The 20,692-nt window shown below is 68.2% G+C and overlaps 1 protein-coding gene across 1 annotated transcript; it reads left to right on the top strand.

Moving 5' to 3' along the window:
- The first annotated feature begins 3,040 nt into the window (after nt 1-3,040).
- On the top strand, nt 3,041-20,148 carry ATP6V1B1 (ATPase H+ transporting V1 subunit B1). Its single transcript, XM_051770150.1, has 14 exons — nt 3,041-3,264; nt 9,299-9,354; nt 11,021-11,119; nt 12,330-12,423; nt 14,058-14,135; nt 14,556-14,695; nt 15,313-15,414; nt 15,503-15,600; nt 16,221-16,344; nt 17,677-17,827; nt 18,767-18,849; nt 18,974-19,078; nt 19,633-19,762; nt 19,848-20,148. The coding sequence occupies exons 1-14, from the start codon at nt 3,165-3,167 to the stop codon at nt 20,012-20,014; spliced, it is 1,527 nt and encodes a 508-aa protein (XP_051626110.1). The 5' UTR covers nt 3,041-3,164; the 3' UTR covers nt 20,015-20,148.
- Nucleotides 20,149-20,692: the final 544 nt, after the last annotated feature.

The following is a 20,692-nucleotide window of genomic DNA, read 5'->3' as shown; positions in this document are numbered from 1 at the left end:
GTTCCCGCGGGGCAGGATCCGGCCTCGGGCGCGATGTGGCTCCGTGGGGGCGAGAACCAGAGGGGCACTGCGTGAGGTGGCCTTTGGGGACGGGGGCAGCGTGGCCCCCCCGGCCCCTGCTGGGGGAGGGCAGGTCCGTGGTGCCAGCACGGCCTTGGCAGGACGCGCTGAGGGGTCATCGCTGTGACGGGATCGGGGGGACGCCCTGAGCCCCCTCCCCAAGCCCAGGAGCTGCCATGGGGGCTCACACCCCCCCCCCACAGCCCCAAACCCGGGGGCCGCAGCCCCCTCCCGCCGCCCTTTAATAGTTAACAACGATAATTAACACCAGGCGTCCCCCCCGGGCTGCTGCTCCGCCGGGACCGCTCCCAGCCCGCGCGTTCCAGGGGTTTGCAGGGAAATATTTAAAATAAATGATTTTATGAGAAGGTTTCGGTGATTTTTATTTTCTTCCTCGAAACGGAGCCTTTCTATGAAATGGTATTTATTGTTCCCTCCCTTTGGGGCTCCTAAGGGGAGCTCGGGGGGGGTCGGCACCCCCTGCGCAGGTGGGGAAACTGAGGCAGGAGCAGGGACAGGGTTTGGTTGGGGGTCCCGAGCCCCCCCGACCCCCCCGGCTCAGAGCACGGCTCGCCGCCAACATCTCCGTTCTTCTCCCCGGAATTCGCCGGGTGCTCCCGGGGTGCTCCAACCCCGACACCCCAGCGCCGTGGGTGAGGTTTGGGATTTGCCGGGACCCTTCGCCCTCCCCCTCGTCACTTAATTTATATTTATCCCGCCGGGCGGGGGCTGCGGGCGGCGGGGCAGCCGTACCCCCCCCCCCCCCCGGGCGTGGAATCCTGCCCTCAAACCCCCTTCGGGACTCGCTTTGCTTTGGTTTTCCCTCTTCCCAGCCGAACCGCGGGGATTTTCCAAGCTTTCCAACCCCTCCCGCTCTGGGCTGGCCGGGAGGCACCCGGGGTTTGCCGGAGAAGGGAACCCCCCTCAACCTCCTTGGCTGGAGGAGGTTTGGGGGCGTTTCAGAGAAAGCAAAGCCCGGTTCGGTTTTGGGAGGGTCCCCGACGTGTTTTCCCGGCCCGGAGCATCCTCGTGGCTCTCCTGCACCCTCCTCCTGCTGCTCCACACCCCGAGGGACCCTCGGGAAGCACAGGGGGAGGCCGCGGGCCGCTCTTCCCGCCCCTTCAAACCCAAATGCTGCTTTCACAGAGGTCCCACATCGGATCCAAAGCTGCCGCTTCTCCAAAGTTCCTTCTCCAAAGCGAAGCTGTCCCGGGGGCCGTGGGGGGCCGTGGGGACACCCGTTCCCCCCAGTCCATCCCAATCCAGCGGCTCCTCCAGCCTGAGGGGATCGGGGGAAGAGTTAAAAAAAACCCCAGCAACTACTGGATGTAAAACTTTAAGGAATAATGTGGTTTCTTATGGTTTCTAATGGTTAATAAAAGTCATGTCCTGCCTCCTGCCTCCTCCTCGTCCTCCATCGCCTTTGGGATCCACGGTCGGGAATCCCTCGCCCCCTGCTCCGGGTGCCACCAAACCCCGTGGGTGTCCCCAGCCCCGTGGGTGTCCCCAGTCTCGTGGGTGTCCCCAGTCCCGTGGGTGTCGCAAACCCCGTGGGTGTCCCCAGCCCCGTGGGTGTCCCCTCTCGTGGGTGTCCCCAGCCCCATGGGTGTTCCCAGCCCCGTGGGTGTCCCGTCTCGTGGGTGTCCCCAGCCCCGTGGGTGCCATCCCAGGGTGTCATTTCGAAGCCCAGTATGTCCTGCTCTCCTCAGAGCCCCTCGAGAGTGAATCCCCCCCTCCGAGGACACTTCCACTAACCCCCCACCGAATGAATCCCCCCTCCATGGGGATACCTGCACCTCCCCTCCCCAGCAGTACCCCCAGTCCTCCCCCAGCCCCTCGCCCTTAGCCCCCCCCCGGCCCTGCCCCCAGCCCTGCCCTGCCTCTGGGGGGTTGCACCCACCGTACCCCCGCCCCCCCCCCAAATTACCTCCTCCCCTGCCCTTGGCACTGCCCCGAGCTCCGCCTGTCCCCAGCCCTGTCCCCTCACCTGTCCCAGCCTTGTCCCCACCCCACCCCTGCTCCCATCTCCATTCCCCTCCCCATCCCTATCACTACCCATATCCCCATCCCCATGGCGTTCCCTATCCTTTATCCCTGTCCTTTATCCCTGTCCTTTTTCCCTAACCCTATCCCTGTCCCTTGTCACTACCCTTATTCCTTATCCCTTTCCCTTATCCCCATCCATTTTCCCTTCTCCTTTATCCCTATCCCAACCCCTGTCCCCATCCCTGTCCCTGCCCTTATCACTGGCCATGTCCCTGTCCCCATATCATTCCCCAGCCCTTACCCCTACCCATACCCCTTATCCCTATCCTTAGCCCTTATCCCTATCCCATCCCTGTCCCTTATCCCTATCCCATTCCCTATCCCTTATCCCTACCCCATCCCTATCCCATTCCCTACCCCATCCCTGTCCCCTATCCCTATCCCATCCCATCCCTATCCCTTATCCCTATACCTTATCCCTATCCCTTATCCCTATCCCATTCCCTATCCCATTCCCTATCCCTTATCCCTACCCCATCCGTATCCCAGTTCCTATCCCATCCCTATCCCTATCCCATTCCCTACCCCATCCCTATCCCATTCCCTATCCCTACCCCCGTTCTCCCTTCCCGAGGCGCGGGGCAGGCGCTGTGCCCGCTGTGCCCGCTGTGCCCGCTCCCTCCCGCTGTTTGCGGCCAACGCGGGGCCGACGGGGCCACCGCTGTCCCTTGTGTCGCCGGTGCCACCCGTGTCCCGGTGTCATCCGTGTCGTCGATGCCACCCGTGTCCCGGTGTCCCCTGTGTCCCGGTGTCCCTTGTGTCGCCGGTGTCCCCTGTGTCGCCGGTGCCACCCATGTCGCCGGTGTCCCCCGTGTCGCCGGTGTCCCCCGTGTCCCGGTGTCCCCCGTGTCGCCGCTGCCTCAGGTGCCGCCGGGCCCGCGGGCGGGGCCGCCCGTGCGGGCGGGCCGGGCGGGGGCCGGGCCGGGGGTACAAAGCCCGGGGCGCTGGCGCGTCCTGCCCGGCCCCGCCGTGACCGTGACGGTGCCCGTGACCGTGTCCGTGTCCGTGACCGTGCCCGTGACCGTGTCCGTGACCGTGTCCGTGCCCGTGTCCGTGCCATGGCCGCCACCAAGGCACCGGCAGCGGCGGCAGCGCTGGCAGCAGCCCGGGAGCACGGGCTGGCCGTGAGCAGAGACTACAGCAGCAACCCCCGGCTGAGTGAGCGGGGGCACGGGGGGCACGGGGGAACGGGGGGCACGGGGGGCACGGGGGGCACGGGGCGGACAGCGCCGGGGGCAGGGTGGGCGCCGTGGGTACCCCGGGGCGGCAGGGACGAGGGGGTGACACCGGGCAGAGGTGGGTGGGTGGCACCGGGTCGGGAAGGGATGGAGGTGGCACCGGGACAGGCAGGGGGGACAGGAGTGGCACCGGGACAGGCAGGGACGGGGGGTGACACCGGGGCAGACAGGGGTGAGCGGGTGGCACCGGGGCCGTGTGTGTCCCTCGGGGGGCACAGGGGCCGTGTGTGTCTCTCGGGGGGCACAGGGGCTGTGTGGGGCTGTGGGGGCACAGGGGCCGCGTGTGTCTCTCGGGGGGCACAGGGGCTGTGGGGGCACAGGGGCCGTGTGTGTCTCTCGGGGGGCACAGGGGCTGTGTGGGGCTGTGGGGGCACAGGGGCCGTGTGTGTCTCTCGGGGGGCACAGGGGGCTGTGTGGGGCTGTGGGGGTGCCCCCCCTCCTGGGCTCCACACTGCAGGGGCTGGGGAAGGTGTCCCGGCCCCCCGAGGGCTGTGGGGTGCGCGGGGGCTGCGGTGACCCCACAGGGGTGCGGGGGTGCCCTGGGTGTCCCTCTCCCCCGCCCCGACAGGGTGTGGGACCCGCCAAGGTGACCCTGGGGTGAGCCGCACGTGTCGGGGGGAGGGGACGTGTCCATCGAGGGGACGTGGGTGTGACACCAGCTGGACTTTGTGTCACACCCGTGGGTGCTCCGTCCGTCCCCGTGTGCCCCCCGTGGCTCCCGGGGGGCTCCTGAGGGTCTGGGGGCTCCCGGGGTCTGGGGGCTCAGCGCTGGCACCCTCAGCCCCTCACCCTGGGCTGCTCCCCCGTCCCGCCCCGACCTCGGGGAGCCCGCCCCACACGGGGGGGGGGGGGTGAGCCCCCCAGCACCCCGTCCCCGACCGCCCACGGCACCAAGGACGTTTGCTGTGACCTTCGTGCCTTCGCTGCCGGGTCGGGATGGTCGGAGGGAGTTTGGAAGTCACCTCCCAGGGTGCCAGCCCGCCGGTCCCGAGCCGGGTGGCTCCGGGCTGGCACGGTCCCGGCCGCTCCCTCCCAGCCCGGCCGGCCCTGCCCGGCCCCGCCGTGTTTGGTGTCAACACGGAGCCGGGAGCGGCCACCGGGGGTGACTCGTGTCCCGGTCACCTGGCTGGGCGCCAGCCCTTGGCCCGGCTGTCCCTTCCCAAGGCAAAAATGCTCATTTCCATGTTTATTCCCTCCTGCCGCGTTTCCCCCTCGGGTCGGGACGGGCAGTGCCGGCTCTGCCAGGCTGGCTCTGAGCAGCCAAACCCGGCCCCCCATCCGGGCTGGCACAAGGTCCTGCCCGGCGTGTCGCTGTCACCCGGGTGGGAGGCGTGTGAGGGGCACCGGGTGGGCTCCCCGCCCAGGGAGGGCCGGGAGAGGGGGGTCCCGGCGCCCCAAAATGTGCTGCGAGGTGACGGCAGGGGTGGCACCGGGAGGAGGGACCCCAGCAAGGGGGCACCTGGGAGGGAACCTGAGGGTGACAGGGGGGTCTGGGGGAGGTATAAGGACACCCCCGAATTTGGGGGAAGGAGCAGGGTGTGGCTGAGGGCACCTGAGCTCCTCGGGGTGCCACCTGGGCACACCGGGGCAGGTTTGGGTGGGACGGGGGGGTGCTGCGGGTCCGGGCCGAGGTGGGCACCGCCCCTGCGCCAGGGAGGTCTCAGGCGTGTGCCACAGTGCCAGCTTCACATGCCGTGTGTCCCGCAGCCCCACGCGGTGCCCCCCAAGTGTGGGGTTCCAGAGTGGGGTCCCAAAGTGGCACCGGGCATGGAGTGGGGTCGAGCAGTGCCGTGGGCAGCCAGGGTTGGCAGGGACGGCAGGCAGGAGCAGGCAGTGCCCGCAGTGCCCATCCAGAGCCCGCTCTCCCGAGAGACGGCGGAGGAACCGGCAGCCGCTCCCCGGCGCCGCGAATCCATTAGCACGAAGAGCCACTTCTCACCTCCCGGCCTTTGGCTCGACCCAGCGCCGGGAAAAACAGCCCCGGGAGCGATCCCGCCGCCGCTCCCGCACGTGGGCGCGGGGCCCTGCCCGCACGTGCGGGCCTGAGCGGGGGGGGGTCCCCGCCTGTCCCCCCCCGGCCCACCCAGCTTCAAACTCAGCGAGAGCAGCCCGGGAGCTGGGCTGGAGAGGCGATGGGGGATGGAGCGATGCAGGAATGAATAAATGGAGGGATGGAGGGACGGAGGGACGGAGGGACGGACAGATGGAGGGATGGTTTCAGACCTGAGGTTGTTCCCCAAAGAGCCTTGGGGGGGGAGGGGGGGTCCTGGGAAGCCTGGGGGCTGTGGCAGAGCCCGGGGAGGCCCCGTGGGGAGGTGTGAGCCACCCTCCCCCCGCCCATTTCCAAATCCCAAAATTGGATTTTTAAATATATAAACCCGGCAGCCGGCGGGCCCCTGGCAGCGGGAGGCAGCCGGTGGTGGAGAGCTGGGCTCGCTGCTCCCCTCGCCCTCTTGCCAGCTCTGCCAGCCTCCTGCCCCCTTCCCAGCGCTGCAGACGGGAGGGGCGTGGGTGACCTTGGGGCCCCCCACCCTCTGGAGCTGCCGGACCCCTGGGAAGCAGAGCAGGGCTGGTGTCCTCGGCGTGAGCACGGGGGCTGGCAGTGCCGTGGGGCTGTGGGGAAGGGGCTGTGGGGTCCTGGGGGCCGCAGCCGATGGATCCATCCATCCATCCACCCATCCCTCCATCCATCCACCCATCCATCCCTCCATCCATCCCTCCATCCATCCAGCACCCCCCGGTCCATGCCACTGGCACGGGACCCTCTGCCCCACGGCGTGGGGGGATCCCCCAGCCCTCCACCGCTTCTCTTTCCCCTCGGAGCCCCCTCCTCCCGGCTCCCTCAGCCCAGCTGGCCCGGCGCGGGGTCCGCAGCCCCCTCCCCGCCTCCCACGCCCCCGGCCCTGTTTTGTCTGCCGGCAAACGCGGCAGCAAGCCCAGCAATTTATTTCTCCTGTTTTTTTTTTTCTTCCCCCTTCCTTGGGCTGCTTGTTTGGTTCACGCTTGGCTGGGGCTGCCTTTCTTTGGCTCCCCTCACATGACGTGCAGGTGTGTATGGGAACCCTCGGCCGCCGGGCCCTAATTAGTGGCATAGAGTGTGACCCCCCGCCGCGCTTTTCACGGGCTCTGCCGGGCTGGGACAGGCCGGTGGGTTTGACAGCGCGGCACAAAGTGACACACGGCACAATGGGCAGGTTGTGGAGGGGGGAAACGGTCACTTAGGGACTGTCGGAAAAGTGCCAGGATGGCCCCGGGGCAGGATGGCGGCTCGGGAGGAGGGGCTGGGGTCGGGCCGAGCGGGATTTTGAGCGCGGAGTTGCCGTCGGGGGTGGTGGATTCGTGTCCCGTCCTGGGAACGGGGTCGGGTCACTTCGGACATCAGCATCTTGGTTAAAAACTCAGCATTTACGGAATCCTAAAATCCCAGGCTGGTTTGCGTTGGGAGAGACCTTAAAGCCCCCCCGGTGCCACCCCCTGCCATGGCAGAGACCCCTCCCACAGACCGGGTGGATCCAAGCCCCGTCCAGCATCCTTCTGATGAAATCCATGGGATAATCTACAGGCCTGCCGAGCCCCCTCTTCATCCCCGTCCTTGCCCTGGACAGAGGCTTTGGGGCATTTGGGGGCTGTTTATCTGTCCCATTTCCCGTCTCTGCCCCCGCTGGGTCCCGCTCTGTAATTTGGGACAGGGCCGAGCATCCCTCGCTGCACTCCCGCTCCAGAGGCCGAGGTGACCCTGCCCTGGGGACAGGACACGGGGAATGGCTTCCCAGTGCCAGAGGGCAGGGATAGATGGGATGTTGGGAAGGAATTCTCCCCTGGGAGGGTGGGGAGGCCCTGGCCCAGGTCGCCCAGAGAAGCTGTGGCTGCCCCTGGATCGCTGGGAGTGTCCCAGGCCAGGTTGGAGCAACCTGGGATAGAGAAAGGTGTCCCTGGGGTTGGCACTGGATGGGCTTTCAGGTCCCTTCGACCAAAGCATCCCACGATTCCCTGATCCCAGCGGTCCGTGCCCCCCTCGGGCGCTGGGAAGGAGCCGCGGGCGCACTTTGGAGCCGAGCCCTAAGGCGGGCGCGGCCCGGGGGGGCCGGGGCGGAGGGGCCGGGGGGGGGCTGGGGGGGCCGGGGGGGGCTGGCGAGGGCCGGGCGGGCGAGCGGGAGCAATTAGCGGCGGGCGGGGCCGTCCGGGCCCTTTGTGCGGGGGGCCGTGTCCCCCCCCCCACGCGGTGGGCAGCAGTGCGTGAGCGCGGGGCTAACGGAGATCGCTTCTGACAGGAGCTGTGAATTTGGGGCTGGGGGTGTGCAAAGGCCAGGTTGAAAGACTTTTCTTTTCCCTCGGCCCCTCTCCCCCCGCCCCCGCCCCCGCTCCCCGGCCGGCCGCCGCAGCCCACCCACCCCGCCGGCAATTATGGGAATTGGAGCTTCCCGGGGCTCCCCCGCCGCTGCCTCGGCACTCCCCCGCCTCTTCCTCCTCCTCCTCCTCCTCCTCCTTCTCCTCCACCTCCTCCTCCTTCACTTTTTCCATGCTGGATGGATGGAGGGAGGGATGGATGGATGGGTGGATGGATGGATGGATGAATGAAAAGATGGATAATTAGATGGGATGGATAGTCGGATGGATGGATGGATGGGTGGATGGATGGAGGGATGGAGGGATGGGTGGATGGATGGATGGATGGGTGGAGGGATGGAGGGATGGGTGGATGGATGGATGGATGGATGGATGGATGGATGGATGGATGGATGGATGGGTGGATGGAGGGATGGAGGGATGGGTGGGTGGATGGATGGATGGGTGGATGGAGGGATGGAGGGATGAATTGATGGGTGAATGGGTGGATGGATGGATAAGTGGATCATCCATCTCTGTGCCACTCAAGAGCTTGGCTGATGATCCAGTGTCACCCCCAGGAGGTGCTCCCACAGGCTCCGATGCCCTCAGTGGGAGAAGCCAGCCCGGAGCAGAGGGAGGGAATCCAGGAGGGTCCGGGGGGGGCTGGAGACCACCGAGCTCAGGAGAAGGGACACACCAGTGTCCCTGTCCCACACGGGTGGCTCCCCAGCCACTGGGGCTGTGGGGAGATGTGGGACAGAAAAGGGTCCACCCAACCCTGCTGGGGGAGCAGGAGAGGGGGCAGAGGAGCTCTGGGAGGGAAGGGAAATAAAAGGTCAAACTGTCACTTTGGGAGTGAAGGAGGCAAAAGTGGGGAGTGGGATCCCGGTGTGCAACCACCCCTCACCCCTCCATCCCCCCCCCGCTGCTGCTGGTTGGGAGACCAGCAGGAACTGGGCATAACTGGGTAATGAGAGAGGGCTAATTAGCTAATTAGCTCCAGATGTGGGTCTGTGAGAACCTCACGAGGTTCAACAAGGCCAAGGGCAGGAGCTCCCGGGTTGGGCCAATTCCAGCCCAAATCCAGGCTGGGGAGTTGGGTGAGGGGTCTGTGCCCGGGCTGGGGCAGAGGATGTGAGGGGGGTGGGAAAGGCCTGGTGGGGTGGGGATGCCCTGCTGGGGCCTGCAGGAGCCACTGGAGTTCCAGCAGGTCACCAGGCTGTGGTGGCACCTTGCCAGGGTGGGGTGTCCCAGGGCAGGGAACCTCTCCTGGTGCTGCTGGAGGGGTGAGCCAGGGAAGCTGGGGGACAAGGGGAGGCCTCACTGCTGGTTGTGGTGACATTCCCAGTGGTGACACCCCTGCCAGGTGTGTGGGAACCCCTCCGGGAGGTGACACATCCAGCTGTCACCAGGCACCACGGCGGGAGGGACATTCCTGCAGGGTGGGTGCTCCAGGTCTCCAGTTCAGCTGCCACTGGTCCCTTGGGCTGGCCCTGGGATAAGGAATGGGACAGCAGGAGGGGGTGGCACTGCAGTGGGATGGATCCCAGGGTTTGGTGCTGCCAGTGCTGGGGTCGGGGTGGGAGCCCCCCCGGGGGCTGACAGTGTGTCCTTCCCTCCCCCAGCCTACAGGACGGTGTGTGGGGTCAACGGGCCACTCGTGGTGCTGGACAATGTGAAGGTAGGACCCTGTCGGGGGGGGGGGTGACAAGGGGACACCTTGGCAGTGTCACCTGGGGCTGGGCAGGGACCACCGTGCTGTGCCCCCTGGGCTGGGCTGTCACCCAGGCAGGGAGAGGGCACCGGGGGGAGCTTGTCCCTCATCACCTCTCTCGTGTCCCCTGGGCTGTCCCCTCTCCCCCGTCCCACATCCCTTCTCCCCAGCCCTCGTCCCCTGGGCCGTTTTCCAGGCTGGTCCCTTGTCACTCGTCTCCTGTCCCCTGGACTGGTCCCCTGTCCCGTCTCTCCTGTCCCCTGATCCCCTGAGTTGTTCCCTGTCCCCTCTCCACTGTCCCTTGGGCTGTCCCCCGGGCTGTCCCCTGTCCCCCGGGTTGTCCCTTCCTCTCTGGGGTCCGAGCTCCCTCCTCTGGACGCGCTCGGCAGCAGAGTGCCCGTGTCCCCGTGCGATTGTCGTGTCCCCGTGTCCCCGTGCGGGCGGTGTGTGCGCCGGGGGGACGAGTGTACGCTCTGCCCGGGGACACTGCGCTCCAGTCCCCGTGTCCTCTCCCCGTGTCCTGCCCCCGTGTCCTGCCCCCGTGTCCTGCCCGAGCTCGGCCCCTGCTCCCCGTTCTCCTGTACCCCTGCCCAAAATCCAGCCCTTCTCCCCAGGCTCCTGTCCCCTGTCCCCTGCCCAATCTGTGGCTCCTATCCCTTGTCCCCTGCCCAATCTGTGGCTCCTGTCCCCTGCCCAATCTGTGGCTCCTGTCCCCTGCCCAATCTGTGGCTCCTGTCCCCCGCCCCAGCCCCAGCTCCCTCCGGGACCCCGCTCTGACTGAGACCACACCACGACCCCCCGCTCGGCCCGTGTCCCAGCCCGGGGGGACACCTCGGTGTCACCCTGCCTGTCCCTGCTCCCGGCGCAGGGTCTGGGCTCTCTTGGGTGGGCTCCGGGCACCTGGGGGACCCTCCGAGGGGCTTTGTTGCCCGCTGGCTCGTTTCCATGGCCCCTTTCACGCCGAGCCCGGCGGGACGGGAATTAATCAGCTCAGTTAAAGAGCCGGCCCGTGGCGGGGGTTTCCTCGGCTTTGTCGTCCTTTATCCAAAGGTCTTTCCAGAAGAATTAAAGTCCAAAGTTCACAGGGCCGGAGGCAGCCCCGGTGGCGGCTGGGAGTGAGGAGGAGGAGGAAGAGGAGAGCCCGGAGTGTGCTGGGCAGGCAGGGCTGGGCAGGGGAGAGACCCTTTGGACGTTGTCCCCAGAGCAGGACGTGTCCCCTCAGCCAAAGGGCGGAAGAAAAGTCCCCTCCGTCCGCCCCGGGGGGTTGGGGAGGGTGGGTGGTATCTCCGGGGGTGCCCAGTCCCACTCGTCCCTGTGGCCAGTGCGAGGTGGCACCGTGGTGGCCCTGTCCGTGCCTGGCAGGGACTGCGTGAATTGGCTGCACCGGGACTGTCCCCGTTATTGGGGAACATTGCCCAGTGTTGTGGAAACCGAGGCAGGAGCGGTGCAGAGCCCGGAGCGGCTCCAGGACCTTCCCCCGGCCCCCGCCGCTGTCCCGTGTCCCCCCTCAGTGCGCGGTGGCCTCAGAGAGCACAAACCCGCCCCTCAGGAGGGGAAATGGGGCGGCCTGGCAGGGCTGGGGGGCCACAGAGGAGCCCCCCCGCCCCAACTGCCCCCGGCCCTGTCCCCGCAGTTCGCCCAGTACGCCGAGATCGTGAACTTCACGCTGCCCAACGGCAGCACCCGCAGCGGGCAGGTGCTGGAGGTGATGGGCTCCAAAGCCATCGTCCAGGTGAGCCCCGCGGGACACGGGGACACGCGGCACCGCACGGCCCGGGGGTGTGCTCGGGGCGTGGCCCGGGGCTCTGTCCCGGGCTCTGTCCCAGGGATCTGTCCCGGTCTCTGTCTCGGGGCTCTGTCCCGGGGCTCTGTCCCCCTCCAGCGGTGGCTGCCGCGTCCTTGTCCCAGCGCTGTCGGGCTGTCCAGGCCCGCTGTCCTGGCACACGCGGTGTCCTGGGATGGGCGATGTCCTGGGACACGGGGTGTCCTGGGATGAGCAGTGCCCTGGCACGGGCAGTGTCCCGGTACAGGTGCCCGGGGACAGGTGATATCCCGGGACAGGCAGGGGGCTCCCGGGATATGTGTTGTCCCGGACTGTCAGTGTCCTGGGACAGGTGTTGTCCCCACCCCTTATCCCCACGTCCCCCACACCAACCTCCCCCTCCATCCCAGCAGGAGGACCCGGGGCCCCCCTGCCAAGCCCCCCCAGCGGGGCCCCGACGGGGACGGGCGGTGGGTTCCGGGGTGCCCCCAACCCGGGGCACTGGGGGGGTTCCCTGGGAGCGCTGGGACTGTTTGGGGTCATCCTGCCTAATTACGCCGGATCCCCCCTAAACCACACCCCCCCCCCTCAGGGCTCGGGGGGGCTGCGCAGCTGCCCAAAATCACTCCTCTAATGGCACCTGCGTCTCTGTGATGCCCTTTTAATCCTATTAGGGAGTCAGGCTCGGGGGGGAAAGGGGGGGAAATAGGGATAAAAGGGAAGAAAATGAGCTTTTCGCAGACCCGGCGTTGTTGGGGGTGACCCGCAGCACCTGCAGCCCCGCGGGGGGCTGCGGCCATCGCCCCCCCTCAGGCCTGTCGGTGTCCCCCGCCCCCCCTCCCAGGGGCCACCCGGCTCCAATTAAAGCAGCGATTTGGAGGTTAATTAATAGAAATGATGTCAAATATTACACTGATCAAACAAAAAGCCTTTGGCTTCCCAGCCCTGCCGTGGGCGCTGCATGAGGGAGCGGGATCCCCCCCCTCGGGGTTCCCCCTCCCCAAAGCCCCTCAGAAGGGGGTTTTCTTAACCCCGAGGGCTCCCCCCCCTCTTTTGTCTCTCCTCCCTAGGGGGGTTTCGGGTGAGCGCGGATCACATCCCCCCGCACCCCCCTCCCCTCCGTGTCCATTAATCCCCACTAATTGCCCCCCCCCCGCCCGCTGCCCCGGGGTCACCGCAGGTGTTTGAGGGAACATCTGGGATCGACGCCAAGCAAACCTCCTGCGAGTTCACGGGGGACATCCTGCGCACCCCCGTGTCCGAGGACATGCTGGGTAAGCCCCGCCCGCGGCTGAGCCCAGACACAGCTCGGGGCATGGGTGGGGGGTAACGCGGGAGGGGCACTTTGGGGATGCTGGGGGGGGGGCTTCAGCTCTGGGGCTGAGCACGTGACCCTCCCATCCCTGGAAGTGTCCAAGGCCAGGCTGGACGGGGCTTGGAGCAGCCCGGGATAGTGGGAGGTGTCCCTGCCATGGGATTTAAGGTCCCTTCCCACCCAAACCGGTCTGGGATTCATTATGGCCGGGTGTGAGCCCCCCTCTATCCCCACAGACCCCCTGCACGGCTGGGTACTGCAGCCCCCCCTGGGCCCCCCCAGCCTCGCCCGGGGGTGTTCAACCCCCCCCCCCCAGCCACCCCCAAGCCCCGTTAGAGGTTCCTGAGCGTCCCCCAGCGCCAGAGGAGTCACGGCCGGTGACGGGGGTCACTCGGGGTCGCGGGGGGGCGACCCTGGGCTCCGGTGCCGCTCCGTGGTCGGGGGCCGCGTGTCTGCCGCGATCTCCATCCCGCCGCGGACGGTCCCGGTGCCCGGGGCTCGGCAGCGCCCGCGCCCCGCCGCAAAGGGCAGCGCAAAGGGCACGTGTCGAGCGCGGTTCGGCTGCCAGCGCTGACGGCCGGGCACGGGGAGGGACCTGCCCCGCTCCCCCAGCCGGGGACCCTCACTCTGCCTCAGCCAGGGACCCCTTCTCCCGCAGCCGGGGTCCGTCTGTCCCCGGGCAGGGGCGGCCAGCGCGTCCCCCCAGCGCTCCCGCAGTGCCGCCCCTCAGCCCTGGCCGGGGTCCCCCCTCCCCGGTTGGTCCCCCCTCCCCGGTTGGTCCCCCCTCCCTGGCCGGTCCCCCCTCCCCGGCTGGTCCCCGCGCGGGCTCGGGGCCGGGGCCGCGGCTCTGCCGTGCCCGCTGACCTTTCATGCTCCGCGCTCCCCGCCCCGGCCCTGCCATCACCCTGATCCGCTCTGACACGCGTGACGTGTCCCCGGCCCTGGTGGGGACCGGCGGAACGTCCCGTGGGGCGGCAGCGGGGCGGGGGGAGCCGGGGGGGCGGCGTGTGGGCGCAGCGGCTTCGTCGCGATCGATGCCGCGGCTCCGAGCCGGTCGATGAGGCTGAGAGGGAGCGGTGGTGCCGTGTGACCCCCCCTCGGGCAGGTTGGGGGGGTCTCGGTGTCACCCCCCCGCCCAGGAGCGGGGCACCCCAAGGGGGAGGTGATGGGGGTGGCTGGGGACATGAGAAGGGGGTCCCGGGCTCTCGTCCCCATGGGCTGGCACCTTCCTGCCACAAGGGCTGTGGTGTCACCCAGCCCCCGGTGACACCGCCCACCCCACGCGGTGACACGGGCACGCCTCGTTCCCTGGGATGGGGTCTGGGGGTGCCCGCAGCCCCCCTGGTGCCAATTCCTCTGCTCCCCACCCACAGCCCCCCAGCACCGGTGCCGGTGTCCCCTCTGGGCACCCCGGGGGTGTCCTGGGGGAGCGGGATCGGGATGGGGACCGGGATCGGGATGGAGACCGGGATCGGGATGGGGATCGGGATGGGGACCCTGCCCCACGCCCACGGGCTGGCAGGTGCCCCCGGCAGCCTCCCACCCCCCCCGGCTGGTGGTCCCGGGCAGGGACGAGCCCCTCTGTCCTTGCAGGTCGGGTGTTCAACGGCTCGGCCAAACCCATCGACAGCGGCCCCCCGGTCATGGCCGAGGACTTCCTGGACATCAACGGTGACGGCTCCGGCCCCACGGGGCTGCCCCGGCCGGACCCGGGAGTGCGGGAGGGACTCGGGGACAGCCCGGCACGGGGGGGAGCGCTGGTGGTCAGAGCAGCCCCGTGGTGCCACCCCATCCCTCCCTCCCTCCCTCCATCCTTCCATCCCTCCACCCCATCCCTCCATCCTTCCACCCCTCCCTCCATCCTTCCACCCCTCCCTCCATCCCTCCATCCCCCCACGGGGGTGCCCCGGGGGGGTTCGGGTGCCAGGGCAGTGCCTGTCCGACCCAGGGCTGGGGATGCTGCCCCAGGAGTTCGCGGGCTGGTGGAAGGTGTCCCTGGGTGGAACTGGATGGGCTTTAAGGTCCCTTCCAACCGGCCCCGTTCCGTGACTCCTCCTTTCCGGGGTGCCCCCCGTCCCTGTCCCGCTCCAGGTCAGCCCATCAACCCCCAGGGGCGCATCTACCCCGAGGAGATGATCCAGACCGGGATCTCGCCCATCGACGTCATGAACAGCATCGCCCGCGGGCAGAAGATCCCCATCTTCTCCGCTGCCGGGCTCCCCCACAACGAGGTGGGGGCCCGGGGGGGCAGAGGGAGGGATTTGGGGGGCTGGAGCCTCTCTCCTGTCCCAGGGGAGCCCCGGCAGCTCGTGCCTCAGTCTCCCTGCTGACACAGCGAGGGGGAAGCAAACCCTGAGTGCCAAGAGCTGGGGGGGAAGGGGGTCTGGGCTGATGGGGGGACCCAGACCGGGCTGGGGGGCTGCAGAGCACCCCAAATCCCCGTGGAGGCGGCCGTGACACGAGGGGGGGCAGAGCAGGAGGGGCTGGAAGTGCCGGAGGGGGATGGGATGGGATGGGATGGGATGGGATGGGATGGGATGGGATGGGATGGGATGGGATGGGATGGGATGGGATGGGATGGGATGGGATGGGAAGAGCTGGGGGGTGACAGCAGAGGGTGACCGCGGGCACGGCACGATGGTGTCACAGGGAGGGGGACACCCCGCTGCCCCTCGGGTGTGGTGGGCACCCCCCGTGGGCTGGGCGGGCAGCTGGGGGTGCGGGGGTCCCTCCTGGGTGCCCTCTCCTGTCTCCGTGCCCTGTCCCCGCTGCCAGGGGCCGTGTCCCGGTCCCGGGGGGGCCGTGTCCCCCCCGGGGGCTCCGCGCTGCCTTCCCCTGTGTCCCCCAGATCGCGGCGCAGATCTGCCGCCAGGCGGGGCTGGTGAAGAAGTCCAAGGACGTGGTGGATTACCACGAGGACAACTTCGCCATCGTCTTCGCCGCCATGGGGGTGAGCGGGGACAGCCCGGGCACAGCCGCAGCTCTGCCCCCCCGGCGCGGTGCCCCCGGCCCCGCTGAGCGCTGACCCCCCCGGGCAGGTGAACATGGAGACCGCCCGCTTCTTCAAGTCGGACTTCGAGGAGAACGGCTCCATGGAGAACGTGTGCCTGTTCCTCAACCTGGCCAACGACCCCACGTGAGACCCGCTCCTCCTCCTTCCTCCTTCCTCCTTCCTCCTTCTCCTTTTCCTTCCTCCTTCTCCTCTTCCTTCTCCCTCCTCCTTTCTCCTCCTTTTCCCTTCTCCTTCTCACTTTTCTCTCCTCCTTCTTTCTTATTCTTTCTCCTTCGTTCTCCTTTTTCCTTCTTCTTCTCCCTCCTCCTCCTCCTCCTTCTCCTTTTCCTTCTCCCTCCTCCCTCTTTCTCCTTTTCTTCTCCATTTTCCTCAATTTTCTTTATCCTTCTTCTTGGCCTTTCTCCCTCTCTTTTTCCTCTCTCCTTTCTCCCTCTCTTTTTCCTCTCTCCTTTCTCCCTCTCCTTTTCCTTTTCCCTTTCCTCCTTCCTCTCCTTTCTCCTCTCTCCTTTCTCCCTCTCCTCTCCCTCCCCCTCTCCCCCCACGAGGCCCTGCCCACTCTCAGGTGGGTAGGGGGGGCTATTCTGGGACCCCAAAGCCGCGGGTCCCTCCCCGGGAGCCAGCCCTGCCCCGAGCAGCAGCGGGGGCTGCAGAAGCGGGGGGACCCCCCTCCTGCCCTGCCGGCCCCCCCAGACCTGCTCTGCGGGGGCTGACCGTGCCCGGGGGGTGCCCCCCATGCCCGGCAGGATCGAGAGGATCATCACCCCCCGGCTGGCGCTCACCACGGCCGAGTTCATGGCCTACCAGTGCGAGAAGCACGTGCTGGTGATCCTGACCGACATGAGCTCCTACGCCGAGGCCCTGCGGGAGGTCAGCGGGGACTGACCCCGTGCCCTGTCCCCTGGGTCCTGTCCCCGTGCCCTGCATCCTGTCCCCATGCCCTGGGTCTGTCCTCGTCCCCCAGGTCCTGTCCCCGTGCCCTGGGTCCTGTCCCGTGCCCTGGGTCCTGTCCCCGTGTCCTGGGTCCTGTCCCCGTGTCCTGGGTCCTGTCCCCGTCCCCTGGGTCCTGTCCCCGTGCCCTGGGTCCTGTCCCCATCCCTTGGGTCCTGTCCCCGTGCCCTGGGTCCTCCCGGCTGGCAGGGGATGGGGACTGGCCTGTTGGGGTGCCTGGGGTGCCCAGGGGACTCGGGTTGCTCAGGGTGCCCAAGTAATTGGGGTGCTTGGGCTACCTGGAGTCCCCGGGGTGTTTGGGGTGCCTGCAGTGCTTGGGGTGCTCAGAGTGCCCAGGAAACCTGGGGTACCTGGGGTACCTGGGGTACCTGGGGTTCTTACGGTGCCTGGGGAGTTTGGGGTACTCAGGATGCCCAGGACACCAGTGGTTCCAAGGGTACTTGGGGTGCCTGGGGTGTTTGGGGTGCTTGGGCTTCCCAGGGTTCTTGGGATGTTTGGGATGTTTGGGGTGCCCAGCACACGTGGGGTGCCCAGGGGTTTTGGGGTGTTTGGGGTGCTCGGGGTGCTCAGGACACGTGGGGTGCCCAGGGGTTTTGGGGTGTTTGGGGTGACTGGGATGTCTGGGATGCCTGGGACACTTGGGGTGACTGGAGTGCTCGGGGTGCCCAGCCCACCTGAGGTGCCCAGGGGATTTTGGGGTGCTGGGGGTGCTCAGGGTATCCAGAGTGCTGGGAGTGCCTGGGGTGCCCAGGACATTTGGGGTTCTTGGGGTGTTTGGGATGCTCAGAGTGCCCAGGACACCTGGGGTGCCCAGGGTTCTTGGGATGCCCAGGATATCTGGGGTTTCCAGGTCTCTTAGGGTGTTTGGGATGCTCAGGGTGCCCAGGATATTTGGGGTTCCCAGGGCTCTTGGGGTGCTCAGGACATGTGGGGTTCCCAGGGCTCTTGGGGTGCCCAGGATATTTGGGGTTCCCAGGGCTCTTGGGGTGCTCAGGACATGTGGGGTTCCCAGGGCTCTTGGGGTGCCCAGGACACGTGGGGTTCCCAGGGCTCTTGGGGTGCCCAGGACACGTGGGGTTCCCAGGGCTCTTGGGGTGCTCAGGATATTTGGGGTTCCCAGGGCTCTTGGGGTGCTCGGGGCGCTCAGGTTGCTGGGGGTGCCTGGGGTACTTGTGGCACTGGTGTCCCCCGGTGTTCTCGGGGTTTTTGGGGTGCTGGAGCCCCCCAGCCCCAGCGCAGCCCCCCCCGCAGGTGTCGGCAGCCCGGGAGGAGGTCCCGGGCCGGCGCGGCTTCCCGGGCTACATGTACACGGACCTGGCCACCATCTACGAGCGGGCGGGGCGGGTGGAGGGCAGGAACGGCTCCATCACCCAGATCCCCATCCTCACCATGCCCAACGACGGTCAGCGGGGCACGGGGGCACCGGGGGCGCGGGGGGGACTCGGGGGACACGGGGGGCACTCTGGGGGCGCGGGGGGGACTCTGGGGACGCGGGGGGGACTCTGGGGACACAGGGAGCACTCTGGGGATGTGGGGGGGACTCTGGGGACACAGGGAGCACTCTGGGGACGTGGGGGGCACTGGGGACTCTGGGGACGTGGGGGGCACTGGGGACACGGGGGGGACTCTGGGGACGCGGGGGGGACTCAGGGGACACGGGGGGCACTCTGGGGACACAGGGGGCACCGGGGATGCGGGGGGGACTCAGGGGACACGGGGGGCGCTCTGGGGACACGGGGGGGACTCTGAGGACACGGGGGGCACTCTGGGGACACGGGGGGGACTCTGAGGACACGGGGGGCACCGGGGACACGGGGGGCACTCTGGGGACGCGGGGGGGACTCTGGGGACGCGGGGGAGACTCTGGGGACGTGGGGGGCACTCTGGGGACGTGGTGGGGCCGGGCCTGCCCCGCGCCGGGACACCACAGGGCTGGGAAATGCCGGATTGTTCCAACCCGGTTTTGGGGGGCTCCCGGGGTGGTGAAGCCCTGGGTGCTCGCTGGGGTGCTTTGGGGTTATTGTCCCCCCCAAATCATCCCTCTGAGCCCCCCCAGCAGGAGAAGGGTGTCAGCCAAAGGGTGGGGTTGGGGGACATGGGGAGCACCCACGGGTACCCCAGGACCCCCCACCTGCCCCCAGAGGGGGCACAAACCAGCCAAGCCCCCCTTCCTCAGTTCCCCTCGGGGTGCCCAGCTCCTGGGCAGGGGGGTGACACCGGGACCCTCCATAACAGCCCCACGGGGGTCGTGCTGCCCTGCTGACCCCCGACATGGGGCACGACCGTGTCCCGAGCAGCCACACCCACGGGGGGGGCTCACAGCACCCTGGTTCCCCCCCAGACATCACCCACCCCATCCCCGACCTGACGGGGTTCATCACCGAGGGGCAGATCTACGTGGACCGGCAGCTCCACAACCGGCAGGTTCGGTCCCAGCCCCAGCCCGGCCCCAGGGTCGGATTGGGGGCCCGGAGCACCGGGATGGGGGTGGCCAGGGCAGGGGGTGGGTGCTGGGCAGGTGCACACGGGGGTCCCTCTCGCCCTGCAGATCTACCCCCCCATCAACGTCCTGCCGTCCCTGTCCCGGCTGATGAAATCGGCCATCGGGGAGGGGATGACCAGGAAGGACCACGGGGACGTCTCCAACCAGCTGGTGAGGGCTGGGGGGCACTGAGGGGGGGTGGTTTGTCCCTTCAGAACCCTCTGCCCCTGCCTGGGGGGGCTCAGGTGAGACCCCCCTGCAGAGCTGCTCCAGCCCTGGGAACAACAGCACAGGGATGTGGAGCTGCTGCAGAGAGTCCAGAGGAGGCCCCGGAGCTGCTGCCAGGGCTGGAGCCCCTCTGCTCTGGAGCCAGGCTGGGAGAGCTGGGGGGGTTCCCCTGGAGAAGAGAAGGCTCCAGGGAGAGCTGAGAGCCCCTGGCAGGGCCTGAAGGGGCTCCAGGAGAGCTGGAGAGGGACTGGGGACAAGGGAGGGAGGGACAGCACACAGGGAATGGCTTCACATTGGAAAAGGGGAGATTTAAATGGGATATTGGGAAGGAATCCTTCCCTGGGAGGGAAGACCCTGTCCCAGGTTGGGCAGAGAAGCTGTGGCTGCCCCATCCCCATCCCTGGAAGTGTCCAAGGCCAACCTGGGCTGGTGGGAGGTGTCCCTGGGTGGGCTCTGAGGCCCCTCCCAGGCCCCCCATTCCCATGTGGCTCCCCCAGTACGCCTGCTACGCCATCGGGAAGGACGTGCAGGCCATGAAGGCGGTGGTGGGGGAGGAGGCTCTGTCTGCCGATGACCTGCTGTACCTGGAGTTCCTGCACAAGTTCGAGAAGCAGTTCATCTCCCAGGGTGAGCGGGGGGCCCCACGCGGGGGGCTGGGGGCTGGGGCTGCCCCCCGGCACCCCCCGGCTCCTGCACCGCCCTCCCCTGCCAGGCCCCTACGAGAACCGGAGCATCTTCGAGTCCCTGGACCTGGGCTGGCAGCTCCTGCGCATCTTCCCCAAGCAGCTGCTGAAGCGGATCCCGGAGAGCATCCTGGCCGAGTTCTACCCCCGCGAGGCCAAGGCGCCCGAGCAGGGCCCGGGGGGCACGGCCCTGTGACCCCACGGAGCCCCACGGACCACCCGGGGACCCCCGGGGGGGCTGCCTGGGCCGGGCTGCCGGGAGGGCACCGAGGGTGTCCCGGGGCCGGGGGGAACCTCCTTTCCTCGGGGAATAAAGCGCTGTGGTACCAACCCCTGTGCTCGGCTGCTCCTGCTCTGGCCCTGCCCTTCCCACCCCAGGGACCCCTGGAGACCCCTGGAGACCCCTGGAGATCCCTGGAGATCCCTGGAGAGCCCTGAGGATCCCTGGAGAGCCCGGGGTGCTCTGTGGAGCAGCAGCCCCTGCCCAGTCCATGCTGCCCAATACAGGCAGGGGTGCAGGCAGAGGTGCAGGCAGAGGTACAGGCAGCCACACACATCCCCCCACTGAGCTGCATCTCCTCAAAGCACCCCATTTCCATATTCCGGGTGCCCTGGGGGGTGCCCATGCCATGGGGGTCCCGCAGAGCTCCCCGGGCAGGGTCCCAGCACCTCCCCAGCCCGAGCACCCGCGGCCGGGGCGGGGCAGGTTTCGGTTCCCCCCTGCCCGGATCGGGGTGCTCCTCCCGGGGGGGTCAGGGGGCGGTTTCACTTCCCTGCAGCGGCGGGAGGAGGAGGCAGAGCCGGGGCAGGGGCAGGGGCAGCTCCCCCCGCTCTGTGGGGCCGGGGCCGCAGCCCCACCATGGCCGGGCAAGGG

The sequence above is a fragment of the Manacus candei genome, unplaced genomic scaffold, assembly GCF_025592945.1.
Source record: "Manacus candei isolate 608988 ecotype Guabito, Panama unplaced genomic scaffold, ASM2559294v1 h1tg000116l, whole genome shotgun sequence".
NCBI lineage: Eukaryota > Metazoa > Chordata > Aves > Passeriformes > Pipridae > Manacus > Manacus candei.
Note: the sequence above shows the minus strand (reverse complement) of the source record. Positions and strands in the feature narration are given on the sequence as shown.

Coding starts and splice junctions, on each gene's coding strand:
- ATP6V1B1 (XM_051770150.1), top strand. CDS start 3,165: ATGGCCGCCACCAAGGCACCGGCAGCGGCGGCAGCGCTGGCAGCAGCC. Junction 12,424..14,057: donor CGTGTCCGAGGACATGCTGG/GTAAGCCCCGCC, acceptor CTGTCCTTGCAG/GTCGGGTGTTCAACGGCTCG. Junction 17,828..18,766: donor CCTCACCATGCCCAACGACG/GTCAGCGGGGCA, acceptor GTTCCCCCCCAG/ACATCACCCACCCCATCCCC.